The sequence below is a fragment of the Temnothorax nylanderi genome, unplaced genomic scaffold (assembly GCF_030848795.1).
Source record: "Temnothorax nylanderi isolate EJ_2023f unplaced genomic scaffold, tnyl_v1.0 TNYL_tig0194_pilon, whole genome shotgun sequence".
Taxonomy (NCBI): Eukaryota; Metazoa; Arthropoda; class Insecta; order Hymenoptera; family Formicidae; genus Temnothorax; species Temnothorax nylanderi.
The window spans coordinates 23,149-40,180 of NW_027249256.1; the positions used below are offsets into that span (position 1 = coordinate 23,149).

A 17,032-nucleotide genomic window follows, 5' to 3' on the forward strand; every position below is an offset into this window, starting at 1 on the left:
CACATTGCTTCCTCATAGTTTTTAAGTGGGCAAGTAGAAACTTGCACATTGCTTTCTCATAATTTTTAAGTGTACAAATTATAAATTTGAACATTACTTCCTCACAATTTTCAAGTATGCAAATTATAAATTTGCACGTTGCTTAATCAACATTTTATTTCGCTCATAAAGCTTCCTCTGTGAGGAAGCCAAATTAATAAATATCTACTAATAATTATACATTAAAAAATAGGCTTTCTCATAAGAGGAAGCTTTATGAGCGAAATAAAATGTTGATTAAGCAACGTGCAAATTTATAATTTGCATATTTGAAAATTGTGAGGAAGTAATGTTCAAATTTTTTAATTTTATAATATATGTCGGCTAATTTCATGGTCTACAATTAAATAATTAATTAAAAATTAATTATAAACATTGATTAGAACGGCGTCGATCCCTTTTCAATTCGCATTAGTACGCAGAGCGGGCAGACAACCGTTTCGAATTACTAAAGCGCTTCATGCGCATTGACAAAACGGAACGATTTCGAAGCGCTACGCAACAGTAATGCAGTCTATGCGTTTCATGCGCAACTCGGAACGGACCCTATGCGTAGTACACGGCTCTTGATTACAGCTGCTGACCCTTTCTTCTGTTCACATTTTGAAGATGCTTCGTTTTTGTCACTGGATTGCTGACTGTCGTTCGATTGTTGAGCATTGGTAAAGCGTGGACAATTTCTGGCAATATGCCCTTCTTGATTGCAAGAAAAACAAATAATATTTCGTGGTGGATTTTCCGACTTGTGTTTACGATTATTTTTACTTCCATCATGACTTCGTCTTGTTTCTCCTTGATCCTGGTATTGTTTCGTCTTCTTTGGCTTGACAGCTAAGGCCTTGACTTCACTGCCCTCACCATTTGCCTCTTCTTCCCTTTTTAGTCTCATTTCTTCTAATACGAGTTTTGCTTTGATATTGTCGCTTTTCATAATATTTGGATCGGTCGCACTTTCCAAACTCCTGACCATATCGTCGTACTTGGTCCCTAGCACTCCAGTAAGGTAAAATGCTGCTTGCTGTTTGTCTGAAAAGTCGATACCGCCGGCTTGTACTTTTCTATACAGCTCGTGCTTGGCTGCAAGATATTGGTGCATCGTCATGTCGTCTTTCTTCTTATAAGTCACATACTCAATAGCGAGTTGAACGGTATGCATTACGCTAAACTGAGTATGTCGTCGCTCTAACATTTTCCATGCCGCTCTTGCCCTGCAACACGAGCTCACGTCCGCCAAGAACTCGTCACCAACAATCAACATTAGAAATGACAAAGCTTTTAGGTTATCATCTTCCTGACTTTCAGATAGTACTTCTATATCATTACCTTGGGCGTCTACATAACCTGGTTCTATCGCTTTCCATATCTTTCTGAATACGAGCGCGGCTTTTGCTCGGGCGGACCATGCAAACCAATTTCCGCCATTCAGTCGTGGTACTCTGTATTCGTCAAAAACAGAAGTCATCGTCTCTTCTCGTTTTCTTCGTCGTCGTCGTCGAGATGATCCGAGATACGCTCTATTACCGGCGTCTTAGCAGTTATCGTCTTTTTGAGCAATTACCGGCGTCCTGGGCCCATAACCTGATACTTTTGACAGGTGCAGAGTATTCAAAGACGAATAATTACTTGCGTAGAAACGTAAATATCTTTATTTCACGCTGAACGTTTTACAAGCGTTAATGGCGGAGAGCGACCAGGGATCGACGCGCGCGCGGAAAAGTAACCATATCACAACAGCGCCACGAATAACCACGCTACTACTACAACGCCACCACTCACATATGTACGCGCCAACTTCAAGATTATATTACTGATCGACACTTGCTTTTCACACATAAAATAACAGTATTAAAATAAAATTTTGTAACATTTTATTTATCTAAATGATTTGATTGCGTTGTTTTATATTATCTTCAACGATAATATAAAACAACGCAATTAAATCATTAAAATCTTTGTTTTTTTTTCTCAAAGTATTCCTATTAAAGCGTAAAATAACAATACTAAAATAAAGTTTTATAACATTTATGTACGTCTTTCTTCATTAAAGTAACGACTTTCCTTTCCATAAGTGATGCAATACTTTTGACTTGTACTGTATACATGTATCAAGGTAATAAATATCCTGCGTATTACGCGAATCAAATACTAATTGGATATGACAGGCGCGATCTAATCGCCGTGAGTTATAATTCCAAAAATAAACTGTCACGCGATCTTCAGTTGCGCTAAAAAGACAACTGCATAAATAGCTATTTAATTTGACAGCATTCTGTCTAAATTCGAAGCGACGAATCAGAAGAGATTCGCGAATGAATGATAAATGAGACTCGACGCTCGCGAGATTCGTGTCAATCGTGTCTAATAAATAATACTCGATTATCTCGTTTCTCCGGTCGCGATGTGGATATTATAAAGGGGATTTTTGTGATAAGTTTAGCAACGTAACGATGTAATCGTGAACGTTACCGTTGTAACAATTGGCTGTTCAATAAGGTACTTTGGTTTTTATGTAGAAACGAGCGGCTATATCTAATTATCTTCGATATTACATTTCGCCCTTTCACATGCTGCATTTTTGCAAAAACCATCATCTATCGGGCGGTCTTCGCTTCTCTTAAAAAAAGTGACAATTTTGCTAATATGGTTTCCACACGAAATCACTTATGAGCTACCCATATAGGATTTTACAATCGGCCCAATACTGCGCCAGTATTAGTTGTACTGGCGCAGTATTGAGTCGATTGTAAAACCCTACATGGGTAGTAACAACCATTATTCTATACACACGTACGCGGTAACATTGTACGATATTAGGCTATATATAGATATGTGTATAGGCGAGTTACATCTTGTCGAGAATTATGAAAGGAACAAAGGTCGCTTGTCTGTTTTGGGTACAAATATTATTAAATATTCTCCATAAATTCTATTTTAACCAATAACTAATTAAATCATTGCAGTTGATACAATTAAATTTTTTCAGTTAAAATATATTTATTGGAACTCGTTCACAAGAGTGAGGGACTTTTGAAAATACTTCAATTAGCCTGATATTAAGATTTGAAGATGTTACCGTGTATGTGAAAATCAACTACACCAAAGAAAGATTTATGGTCAATTTAGTGCTTTAAATCCTTGAAGAATTTATGCGTAGATTAATTTATAAAATACGTTTATAATCACGATTTGTAATTATTTTCATAGGGCAGAGTTAATAAAGTTTTTTTTACAGTGCAGCAACATCTGCATCTCTTACAGTATCAAATTATTGAACGAACGTGATTATATTTTATTATGTAACGGATTGAGAAAGAAACGCGCAGAAACTAAATTGACAATCGATAAATCTTTCTTTTCGTTACATTAAGTATTAAACTCAAGCTAGTTGAAGAGCGTAGCGTTAGATAACCCAGTAGCGAGAAGTCGAGCAGAGTAACGAAGCTTATTAGCGTAGACATCCACATCCCTCGAGTAGTCCACGTTAGTCGCATATATTATGTAGCTGTAGTCAGTAAGACTAATAATTATAATTGATAATCTCAATTAACGCAATTTTTTAATTCTGTTGATATCTCTTCTGTTCTTCTCTTCTGTCTCCACGTCGTTTCTTCGGATTGACTGCACGAAAATTCGCGAATAACGGCTGGCGCCATGTACGATTACCGGTACTCTCCCACACTGTTCTGCGCTACGTGTGTGCCCTCTCCCCCGACCACCCCCTCACGCGTCACATTTGGTGGATCTTACACGGCCACGAAAAACAAAACAAAAAAATCCGAAAAACCGACAAACGACATAAAAAAAAATTGAATAATGCGATACCGCACAAAACGAAACCGACGAACGAAAACGACGAAAGGTAATGACAACATTGTCGGATATGGTGATGCAGTGCGGGGGCGGGGGCTGCTGCGTCCTGGAGCAGTGCTTTCAGTACCCCAGAAGAGCCCGAGAGCCCCGGGACTGCGGCTGCCAATTCGCTCTACTCCACAGGGTGGACATCGCGTGACCATCGGTACATGTCTTAAAAATCTCAATTTTATCTTCTTGTGGCCCTACCTATACCATGCTGGAGAGAAACCTCGGCTGTACCGAGGCTCTCACCTTGTCTTTCTACTACTTTCTGTCTCTCTTTCACCCTCACACATATCTATTTTCTTGTGTTTGTGTGACCTATTCCGTCTCTCTGTCTGTACATCTTCTTGTCTCACTTTTTGAACCCCTACTCGTACTTTATCATTTTCGTTTCGGCATCGGACGGGAAAACTGAAAGCCTATTTAACCATTAACGATTCTCCGTCTATTTCAGGGATTCACGAGACTTTTTTCGTTTAGAATACTTATAATTGTAATTAAGATAATAGATTTATCTTAATTTTATCTTCTTTTCTTAAGGAAATGGATTTTTATTTTAATTCTATCACTAAATTATAGAAAACTTGTAAGAAATTGAGTTTCGAGAAGAGAAAAGAGCAATACATAAATCTATATACAGGGTATTTCCTAAATACAAAAAAAGTGCAAAAAAATGAAGGAAAAATTTCGTGGCTTATTTTAAAAAGAAAAGGTCCTATAAACATACACTTTAAACTGCTTCATTTTCAAAATACAGAGTGTCAAAAGATGCACGCCTCTGGTAAATCTAAAAATGTTTTATCGGTACTAGAAAAAATGGTTCTTAATACCACATGTATACATACCAAATTTGAATAAAATATCTTTTAACGTTTTCCAAATTTTCGAAATTTTTATATATTTTTCACAATTTTGACACCCTGTATTTTAAAAACGAAGTAGTTTAAAGAACATGTTTATAGGACCTTTTCTTCTTCAAATAAGCCACAGAATATTCTCTTCTATTTTATGTACTTACTTAGGAAACACCCTGTATAGATATAAATAAGGCAATCTAGCCTCTGAAGCGGGTTTGTTAATCGTAAAACAGTAAATTTTTTATGATATATATATATATATATATATATATAATATGTATACACAATAATTTTGCTATTTGTTGCGTCGATAATTTTTGCGATAATCCAAGCTTCCTAAATTGTAACTTTTTTACATAATAAGTGATTGTATTTTTACAAGATATATATATATATATATATATAACATATATTGTTCTCCTGCGATTATTTTACATTATACCTCCGTATATATAAGTTTCCTTAATATATTCATTATTTTTTAAGTAGCATGATTATTTCCTTACGAGAATCACTATTACATTGTAAAATTGTCATTGTTAATTATTAACTATTAGGCAATATTTTCATCCATTCTTGAGAGAAGTTTCCACCAGGAATTTAGCCACGTAATGAGCAATTCACACGTGTAGAAAATGGTGGGTTTGCATCGTCAAACTTATCTTGCAGTCACGTAATTATCGAATTATTTAACTTTGTATTTTTTTCTGCATTTTAAATTTCTAAAAAATTAAGCCTTATATCATAATTCGTTGATAAGCGAACGCGAACTTTTCCATTTTTTTTCCTTTTTCATTTTTGTACATGTTATAACACCATGATATCAAATGAACGAAGATAAATTACGCAGAAATAGAATTTTGTGTGTATATGTGTGTGTGTGTATGTTGCGCGATAAAAATAAGTTTGCTAAGTATAATCTCATTATACTGCATATACACGCTTCTTTCATTTCCGTTCTCGCAATCAATGAAGAAGCCAAAGTAAAAAAAAATCAAACAGGCACAGTAACAACTGTGCCGCAACCAACAACGTAGAACTACGTCTACTGTCCAGGCACAGTAACAGGATTATTCCACGGGCGATATAGGCAATGCGCCCCCCTTTCAGTTATATATGTTCTAAGACTGTCACTAGTTCATGTTCAAGTATTCAGCAAGGGACAGTTGAATGACAGAAAAAATGAGACTATATAAGCTATCAAATGACAACTTATTTATTACTCTACGATTATTATTTTCGAAAATATAACAAAAAACTGCACAACCGGTTTAAAAAAAATCGGTATCGAAAAAGTAACCCCACCACCGTCATTTCCGGAAAATTCTACCCCTATTTCATACATAATTCTTTAAAATTCGGTCTATTAACGAATGAATAGTTCACGGTCAGACAGACAGACAGACATACAGACAGACGTCAGGTTCTTATAATAATTCCATTTCAAGAAAATCGGTTATAAATAGAGAGTTCGGTCTTGTTTTATCATAAATGGGACTTCTTAAGCTTTAAAATGAGATGTCATTTATTAGTCTACGATTATTAGTTTCGAAGATATAAACGTTCAAAGTGTGACATGTTTTCGTTGCATCTACGAGAAATTTAGCTAAACTTTCTAACGCTACTATATCTAAACGGAAAGAAATAGAGAGTTCAGGCTGGATTTATCATAAATGGGACTTCTTAAGCTTTAAAATGAGATGTCAATGATTACTCTACGATTATTAGTTTCGAAGATACAAACGTTCAAAGTGTGACATATTTTCGTTGCATTCGAAAATAGCACAAGAAATTTAGCTAAACTTTCTAACGCTACTGCATCGAAGAGGTAAGAAGTGGAAGGTTCCGACTTGTCTTATCATAAATGGGACTTCTTAAGCTTTAAAATGAGATGTTATTGATTATTCTACGATTATTAGTTTCGAAGATACAAACGTTCAAAGTGTGACATATTTTCGTTGCATTCGTTGCAGGCTGTGCCTAGATTTACCCCCCTTTATACCCCCCCCTTATACCCCCCTACCCCCCTTATATACCCCCCCCCCCTTATACCCCCTCCCTTATACCCCCCTTATACCCCTCCTTACTGTCGATAAAGACGTAGTTCTACGTAAAAAAAGAAGGCCGAGAAATCGTCTCACGAGACGAAGGCGTATTTCTTGCCGGTGAGTCGAGGCTTGCCAACTTTTTTCGCGTGGGTATTTTATCGATTATTATTGCTGATAAGATACAGGATACAGAAACTCGAAATGAGTTTCGTGAGAGAAAAGCGTGTTCAAATTGTACGATCAGTATCTTATGTTTTTCAAAAAAATTAAATGTCCTATTCCTAAAGAAAATACCGCATTTAAATGTTACCGCGGCACGTTCTTGTAAAATTAATACTGTAAGTTATTTATTTCGATCACTTCCGAAACTCACAATCAGTCGGAAAGTCACGTTTTGATTAAACTCTTCTCCCACAGAAATTCAATTAGAAACAACAATATATAACAATATATACTTGTATAAATGCTAATAAAACAGCGTTACAGGAAATGATAGCTTTTTTTACAATTTTACTTATGCTATCCGTATTATCAAATTTACTTGTCATATCTGTGAATTGATTAGAATGCATAAATACAGTTGAGAAAAGAAAATAGGGTATCACTTTTGCGGAAAAGCTGGGATAAGAGACGGCAGAAGCATAACTTTCTCTAACTTCGCAGCTCTGAGTTTTAATGAATTCCGCTTAAAACCGATGTTCACTTTCATATACTTTGTCGACTGCAAATGAGCTTCATTTCTTTCGGCTAGATAGAAAGCTTTGACTGACGTGAGGGATCGGGCTCCGGTCAATTTGTGTAACTCAGAAAGCTGCTGTTGACTTTGTGCTCGCCGCTGTAATGAGAAAGCGCTTTTTGCGACCGCTTTAGAGCGCATGTAAATCTTATGAAAATGCATAAAGAGAGGAAGAGAAGAGGGGAGAGAGAGAGAGAGAGAGAGAGAGAGAGAGAGGGAGGGAGGGAGGGAGGGAGGGAGAGAGAAAGAGAAAACATGCTTCAGAGTTGGCAAGTCTTGTCCCGGGAGTTCTTTTATAAAAAAGAAAAAGAAAAGATTAATTGTTAATTTAAAAGAAAGTGTATCTAACTTGGTCTGACGTCCATTATATGTTTAACCCCTTGACTTTCAATGACAGAAATATCCGCAAAAATAAAACTGGCCAAAAGTGATCATGACTAAAATATCTGCACATTAAAAAAAATACTTATACCAGAACAATTAGAATAGGATACAATATTTTTATGTTTTTGGGGTCGTTAAATACAATTTGAAGTTAAAATTGCGAAATTCAAAATGGCCGATTCAATATGGCAGACCAAAAATGCAAAAAATTATTTGATTTGCATTAATTTAAAATTTTGAATTTTGAATTAAAAAACTGCGGCTTCAAGAAACGCTCAATACAAATTTTTATGCGAATCGAACGAGTTTTTTGATCTTTGAACAGCCATTTTGAATTTTGAGATTTTAGCCTCAGATTTAGATTTAGTGACTCAAAAAACCCCCAGAAAGTATCCTTTTTATAATTTTATTAACTCTTTTGTCAAAAGCATTTTTGGCCTGCAAACATTTTTTCGCCTAACAGCCAAGGGGTTAATATATTATTTGCATTATTTTTGCATATGTTATGGTCAAAGGACGGAGCGCAGTCACTCCTCAGTTTGACTGGTCGAGCCTGAGTCTCGAAACATTTTTGTGTTTCGGCCTTTGACTGGTGTGTTTTTAGTCAATCCTAGGAGACACTAAACCAACCGGTCAAAGATAGAAACTAAAATCATCTAGTTTGACTTTTGACTAGTCATCCTAGGTGTGATTGCAATGGGAAGGTCAAATACCGATTGAACTTAGGCTTAATCGACGCGTTTTTGCACAAAACGACAAAATCTGGCAGAAAAAAGTGTCGCTCTGCCCCACAAAGCGAGATGTTAACAGTTAAAGTTGACAACTACATTCACTTGACGTGTAGGATCTATATGTTGCAGCCACATGCGGTAATGTAGCACTTCATAAAGTGTCTAGACATTGGACACATGCTGTAATTTAATCTTCAAATTAAAAATTACCATACACATACACATAACACACGGGGAGGTGCAAGGGAGGCCTTCGGCACCCCCCCCCCTCCCCCCGCGTGTGTGTGTATGTGGTAATTTTTAATTTGAAGATTAAATTACAGTATGTGTCCAATTACTGCCTCCACGCATACATATTTTCCAAGCAAAACGAGGTGCCACATGTAGGTTCTTTTTATTAATTAAACACCGAATAAAGACACACCTAGGATTGACTAGACAAGGTCCAAAGTGTTTTTCTTAGTTTCTTCCTTTGACCACCCATCTCCTAGAATAGACAAAAAACGCCCTAGTCAAAAACCAACACAAAAATGTTTTGAGGATTGACCAAGACGCTTGGTCAATCCTCAGGATCGGCCAATCAAACTGAGAAGTGACCGCGCTCCGCCCTTTGACCATAACACATACACATACAGAACATCCTCCACACATAATTTGAATACGTGATATTTATACTAGCGTCTATTAATATTAAAGGCCTGATTTAAAAAAATTGAATTTAGCGTTTATGAGAGATAAAAAATGAACGAAAAAAATGATTCAATTAATCTAGCAATATTTATTTGTTTTGACAATATTCAGTATTCGACCGCGTATTAATTGAGTCATCTTAGTGAATCTTAATTTGCCTGACTTCACGATTGATATAGTAATAATATAGGAATATTTATTTGCCTTGACAGTATTCAGTTATTGGCCTAACTAAAATTGAATCGTCTTAATAAATCTCTTAAAAAACTTTATCGATCGATATGGATGTATATAGTAGTGACAAGATTCTCTTAACTTATATTCCCTGTAGCTAACAATAAGAGAAAATGAAGAACGTCCTGTGTGCCGTTCGCGTCGGCAGGTCAACTCGCAACCCGCGGAAAGTTTACACGCTTGCAAGATAAACACTCGCGCGCAATTTGTACGTAAGCCCATCGCGAATTTGCTACCTCGGATTGAGCTCGGAATTGCAGGTGTATCTCGCAGCCGCTAAATTTATCCTGTCTCGAAGTCAGCCGAAACCTCAGAAACTAATAGCACGCTGACCCGAATCTGGTTCGGAATCACCAAGTCCTGTCGGAGACAGGGAACCCCGACGGGGATATAGTAGGGGCGTAGTAAATTCGATTGGATCTTCACCCTTCGTCGGCGCGAAGCTAATTAAATTGCATAAGGTAAACTCCGTCCGGCGCGGCGACTGATTGAATAAGTGTTACAGGAATTCTCGATCGATTTTTAGCGTGACCCATTTCACTTGAAACCGTAACCGACGAGAGGAGCTTCCTGGAACGGTCCAATCCTCTCGTGCGTAGATCTCCTTTTCCGCCGTCGGACGATTTATTATCTCGCGATTGGTGCGCGCGAAGTAGAGTTCAGTCACGGCACAAGTGAACCGACGAATAAAGCCCGCAGAATTGCACGGAGAGAAAACCTACATTTTACAAAAGTTGAAGAGCACCGAACAGTTTATTTTTTATCTAACCGTAAGAGATTGTGTGCTGGTAAGCTGACAGTATAAGCACAAGCGGTACCAAATAAACTTGCTGACGGACACTATTGATAAATAAAAAACGGGACTGTCCGTCTGTCTATTAAATACGTGAAAACGTGGATTTATTCTTATATGCAACGTGTTTTTTAACGCTCTATTTTGCGCACCAAGCGTTAAATGATTTAGTATTCAATAATAAATTTTTCATATCCATGCGCCAAGTATCAACATGTATTATGATTGATAGTCGGAAAAATGGCGGTTATCGAAACATCGCTAATGCATCTTGATACACGTGATACTGCCGTTTTTTCAAACATTTTTGAAAGATAGTTTGATACCGTGTATGGAGCAACACACCGAATGGATGACGGCTCGGATAGTGGTGTGTGTTTTCATTACCAAAATAATATCAAGCGTTATACATGCAGTCGCGGTTTCGAGCGGAACAGGCATTACCGATGCGAACTCGACTAATTAGAGAAGCGAGAGCACTGCAATTAGCGAGCCGGTTTACGTTGACCGCCTATTGCGTTTCATATTTGAAACGGGAAATGCTTAAAGCTGCGAGATTAATCTTTAACGTGAAACCGAAATCCCCGTTAACCTTAGACCTATAGGTATGACGCATATCAAATGCTAGCTGTCGAGTAATGTTTAGCGCTGCCTATTTCTTCGCTATGAATAATTATGACGCGTCTATACCGCTTAGGCACGATGTGTTTGCGTTGAAGATGCTCTGCAGAATATATTTAATTAACGTTAAAGCATATTATGACGCCTAGTACGGTATCGTATCGTACGGTAGCGTGCCTATAACATCGTACCTCGGAATACGTAGAGGTAAATGAAAGCTTTCAGGTCATAATGCAACACGGAATCATGTCGGAATGGGAAGAGGTATATAATGAAACTGAAAGAGATTTTAATGTTGTTTTTATTCTCTTGAGGAATCAGCGTAATTCCATACGTACCACACTACACGTAATTTTCTTTTTATTGCACGCAATACCCTTTTGTTGATATTTGTTTATTAAAATATTCATTTTATTCTATACTTTTCTTGCTCGATGTTAAAAGTTTAGTTAAATTTGCGCATAATAATTGCGCATAATTTTCAAAGTTGGGTGAAAAACGGTTGATTCAAAAAGATTTAATTCAAAATGCGAAAGATGAATCGTCTCGCTTAATACGGAAATAATTGCGCAAACATAATTTACATCTTAACTCCGTAAATCGAGAAAACGTTTGCCATCTCGCTCTAATTTAAAACGTATGAAAATATAATCAACCGGTTTTGATTCTCTAATTGAAAATTTCTCTAACTGACTGAAAACAAATTTGTTTTCCGGTCCCGGCGACGATAACGAACAAAATAACTCCGTCGCTCATTGTATGCGCAAGACTAACGATTCATAAACGAGACTGTAAAACGTTCCGCGACCATTTGTGTCATGAAAAAACGATCCACGTTTACTTCCTGAGTTAATACAGAAGCGGCGGCGCAGGGTGGAAAATTTTTACGATCATATATATTCTAGCATTAAAATGGAAACTTTTTTCCGCGCGCGGACGCGGCCATGGATTTAGATTCATGTTCCATTGACTCGATGCTTCCAGCTCGACTTTAATTCTTAATGCGTTCTATTTCGCGCGTCAATCTCCGTGCAATTCACACAGATTCGCGAAATCGGCGAGAGGCAGAAGCTAAGCACGACTCGAGGCAGTCGATGAAATATGCTCCACCGCGCTATCGATGAATATTTCCTGGGGCATGTTAAAAGCGGTTTAATCCCGCGCGACGAGCTTAACTCTCAAGATCATAGATACACGACGATCGCCTTATCATTTCACGAACTTCTTATAATAAGGATAAAAGAAAGTTTAACTCTCAACTCTGCTAATGGTTAAATATGATTAACACAATTATTTGTCATATTGACAGATTAGAATGCTCATGACAACTTTTTATTTCACTCGTTTTAATTAATTTCGTCAACGATTTAATTTATAAATCACTTTATTTATCTTTTTCTCGTGATAATTATAAACGCGGTGAAAAAGTATTTAAGAGAGAAGAGCGTATTTTTCTTGAACACTTTATGAAACATCTATGATGGAGTTGATGTCGTTTACGGCAGTTGCGAGTTAATACTGCACAGTTTACGAGTTTTCTACTTAAACTACGCTAAAGCACAGGAATCCGTCGATATATTTCCTAGCAGTCTGTAAATAATTCAGGAAAGCGCAACTTTAAAGAATATAGTTACCTTAGATTGTCTCGCTTATAAATGCATATAGATGCAAACACGGTTCATTTTTTCATATTATCGCGACGATTATAAAGACGACGATAATGCACCGGATTATTGCGTATGTACAAACTAACGGGTGTTGCCGTAACATCTGAAGTGAAGATTAGAAATTAGAATCCTCAGAAAAAAGAGCGCGCCGATTTTACTCATCACTACGAAGAGGGACACCGTCTTGTTCTGGATCTCCGTCCGATCGATTTATTCCCAACAAAAATTCCCCTTTTCGTTCAACAAACACTTCCAGCAGCTTGGTTTGAAAGCAAATCACCGCCTCTCAATCGCTTCAAGTCGCTTAAAAACTTATAGCCCCACCTCAATTACTTCCTTAAATATACACGGCACTTTTCAAGCACAATACTGAAGACTTTTATGCACAGGAGTTTATAATGCCAGCCGCTTGAGTTGTTATATTAGCGATTTATTACGGGTGAAAAGTCACTGCTATTGGTGCAACGAGGTAGGGCACCGCTACTTTATGTCGTCTGCTCAACCGTCGTTTTTCGCCTCAAGCTTCACGATATTATTTCGTGCCATTTGTATCGTTTATACATTGTGTTCACCTGCAGTTATCTAGCTGTTATGAGTGCAAAATGAATTTTTCACCGTTTGGTCACGTTTTACGCTTGTTTCCAAGACAGAGATCGATGTGGCACTTCCATTGAAACTTGAAATAAGAGTCAGTTTATACCGCGGAGGATGAACTGGCGTCCGTTAGATCAGCTTTGAACGTTGTACCTCCTCGCACTAATGGCAGGTTAAAAGAAGTAACTACCGATTAAGACGATGCCTTGCACAGTGCATATTAATGCTTTTCATCACAATTACCGAGTCACGAAGACGCTTAGTCTACCCGAAATGCTTTCAAGTAGAGCCGGAGCAGCGCGTCGTATCGCGCAGAAAAATTTGCATCGAAAAATAAATGATGTACATTGGAGAGAAGCACTGGCGGTAAATATTTACCCATACGAACCCCCCTCCAATGACTTTCTCCTTCACATATATCATAGAGGTCATCCTCCTGAGTAAATCCTTCAGAAGGTTTTAGCCGTCGCTCGTTGTTTATTAAAAAGTTATGAACAAATATAACTGCGAAATATAACACTTTGTATTAATGCTTAGGGAAGTAATTTGCTGATATGTTTATGCACACATATCAGCAAATTACTTCCCTAAGCACTAATACAAAGTGTTTATTTCTCAAACTTTTTGTCAATAACTTTTTAATAAATAACGAGTTACGGCTAAAGCTAAAGAAAAAATGCGCGTTTCTGAAATGTGGGTGCATGAAATGTAAAGATTCAAAAAAAAAATATTCCAATAGTTGATCCTGATCATATGTCGTACGATCATACAAATGTAGAAATTCGTGGAGCAACATGTTAATCATTTCGAGTTTCTCGATACACTGAATATTTTTATTTCCTGACAATGTACGAATATGATGATCTTTATGAAGGTTTATATGTAAACATATCGTAATAGTGAGAAGTATTTTTTTAAGGAACGAATTTATATTAAAGCTATATATCGTATAAAGGTTCCTTATATGGAACAATAAATTAAATTAGATCAGATTTTTCAAATTTTTTTTGTTTATAACTTTTTAATAAACAACGAACGACGGCTAAAACCTTCTGAAGGTTACTCAGGAGGATGACTTCTATAATATATGTGAAGGAGAAAGTTATTGGGGGGGGAGGGGTCGTAAGGGTAAATATTTACCGCACTGACTGCCGAACGTTTTTTTTTTTTCGTGGAAAAAAAATTTTTTGTTGCTTCCGCGATACAACAGCGCGATTTACGCTGTAAAACTGGCGATGCGAAAATTCGGACGAAAGCGTGCTCCAAAAATATTTTTGATAGAGAATGAGGAACGTGAAAATAACCGGCATAATAATGAGATTGACGCGGTCTGCAAGAAAAGAGCAGAGGTCACGGAATATTTTTTTCAACAAATTCCTTTTAAAGTTCACATTTTTTTAAATTCAACATGTTTTCTTTTTAATTGGAAAAGATATTAATCTAATATGATATTTGAATAAAACATGATTTAGTTGATTTAAACACAGTTTCGTAGATCGCTTTAAATTGAGAAGGATTTTGCGAGAAATTAGATAAATGGTACAGATTCGTGGATATGCTGATTAAAATCAGCAATCGCCGTTTTAGTAACTATTAAATAAATCTTCGTTATATTCTTTCGAAAAGTTTTATAATAACTATCAGTCGCATTTTAACGAAAATCGCGGAATCTTCATGTCGTGCCACTTATCCGAAATCCTTAATTATCTTACTCGGTCTTACGTAAAAAATGTATGAGCGTATATCCGCAAGATAAGATTAATATCTCCGTTATCGATTTTGTGGAAATCACCATTTCGTCCAAGCCGATTCTCGAATCGCCTCCGAATTTGATTAGCGTTTACTATTAACGTCTCGAATATACGATGAACTTTGACGTGTAAGTATTTCCATCGTAGCCCGAGCATCAACCTCTGAGTCTGGAAACGACATGACCGCGATGTGAGATACGATGTCTATATTTGTCAGTAAGAATCGAAGATGCGCGTTTTGCAGACCGTTAATACGTTAGCACGTATCCCCCCGAATTGCGTTTAAATTCTTCCCCCTAAGTCAATCGAGATAGATGACGACAGCATAGCAACGTAGATTGCAAAATCTAGAAACGTCCCAGTTGTTCGAGAGACGTCAACGTAAATAAGAAAGGGGCAGTGAGATGAAGGTGCTACATTACGAGGAGACCTGTTCTGTCATTATGCCGCGGTGAATCGCGTTTCTTTTCCCTGGACAAAAAGCGCGACATTTTTATGTTGTAATCATCATCACGTCGTTATGCTGGTTGCCCCAGAAGTACCGCGCTTCCTTTAACACGCCTAAAAAATTCTACAGTTTTTTTACTTTTACTTCGCGAAAGACATCAGAAATTAATGTTAAAATAAATTTGACATATGGCAAACTTTAAATTGAAGATTATCTGTTTGACTTTGAAAACGAGCAATTTTTTAGCTCAGTGTTTTTCTCTCGATATCGATACGTTCCTTTTGGAATTTAACGTTGAATATTTCAAAAAGTCAAGCTTCAGATTATAAATGAGCGAAATTCAATCTAATGCATCTTCCCTTCTGGAGCAAATTGAAGGAATTCGATGTTTCATTCGAAGATATTTAGTTAAGGTGAAGAAATTGTTGCAAAGAAGACCTAACCATTCTTCTATCTAATCCATGAACTCTAACTGGCAATTCACCGAGAGATTTACGAGCAAGAGGAATCGCGTGGGACCTCCGGCGCATCCTGTAGTTCACTCTCGTCTCTGCAATTTTGTTCACGACACGGCACCCTCATTCGCTCGCCCCCGTCGGCCTCTCAACTTTTCTTATCACGTAGATCCCACGTGCATTAAACGTCACGCTTCTCGAGAGGCCGCGCTCGACTGCAATTATCACCGCCGTCGATCGCGCTTTCTCCCCTTCTTCCCCCCCCCCTCACTCCTGCCGATAACGTGATCAGAAACGACTGAAATTTCCAGCATCTGCACTGGTCGAGCCATCACGTGGACTCCTTAGACAGCGGCGGAGCTTTAGGCTGGCCGAGAACCTCGAGGCCGCGCGTCAACAGTGCCATCGACGTGGCCGGCTTCCTATCGCAGGTAAGTAATCGCGCCGGGAAAAATCCACGTGGAGAGATCGATGGATTATGTGAGGTGGACAGCCACGTCCTCGAACCCGCCGATCGATCTGCCGGCGCGATTTCGCCGCGACCTTCCCCATCCTCCCGCCCTCTCCCCGGAGCGAACGCAAAGCTCGCGTCGCGTAGCGGCCGGTCGCGGCGTAACCATGACCGGCCCATGCGGCCAGTTTCCGATTATAGCAATCGAGATGATTGAAATCGGAAATCAGTGAAATTAGCGGACGAGTTCCAAGGATAGCGTTTAGCCTTAACTACGCGGCGCGAGTCTTTACAATGACGTGTAACGGTGTAACTCTTTTCGAATCTATGCCTCGATCGACACTCGCGAGATTGAGAGGTAAAGTAATTCTGTAACATTTGGATACGCGCGTATCCTGGAACTCTCGAGCTGATTCGTATCCTAACACGACATACGGGCGATTCGATACATGTCAATGCATATTTGAGACCGTTATTAAAAACAAGATACGGTAATAACGACCCAGACAGTACCATGTCCCGATTTTGGAGTTTTGGACATGCGTACTGCCTGGGAAGAGAGAGATACATAGTTTTCTAAAATTTAGTTTCCAGTCAGATATTTAACACTTTCACTGCCAAGTGGAATAAAAAACAATTACATCTTCGGGCCAAGGCTGTTTTTTGACCAGTTGCTAT

General features: G+C 37.9%; 1 protein-coding gene across 1 annotated transcript in view; it reads left to right on the top strand.

The window, feature by feature from the left end:
* The window catches only part of LOC139778761 (uncharacterized), a 61,428-nt gene that overhangs the window by 17,895 nt on the left and 26,501 nt on the right, over window positions 1-17,032 (top strand). The window contains exon 5 of the mRNA XM_071716847.1: window positions 16,215-16,334. Coding sequence (XP_071572948.1) covers window positions 16,215-16,334 — 120 coding nt within the window. The remainder of the gene's footprint in view (window positions 1-16,214; window positions 16,335-17,032) is intronic.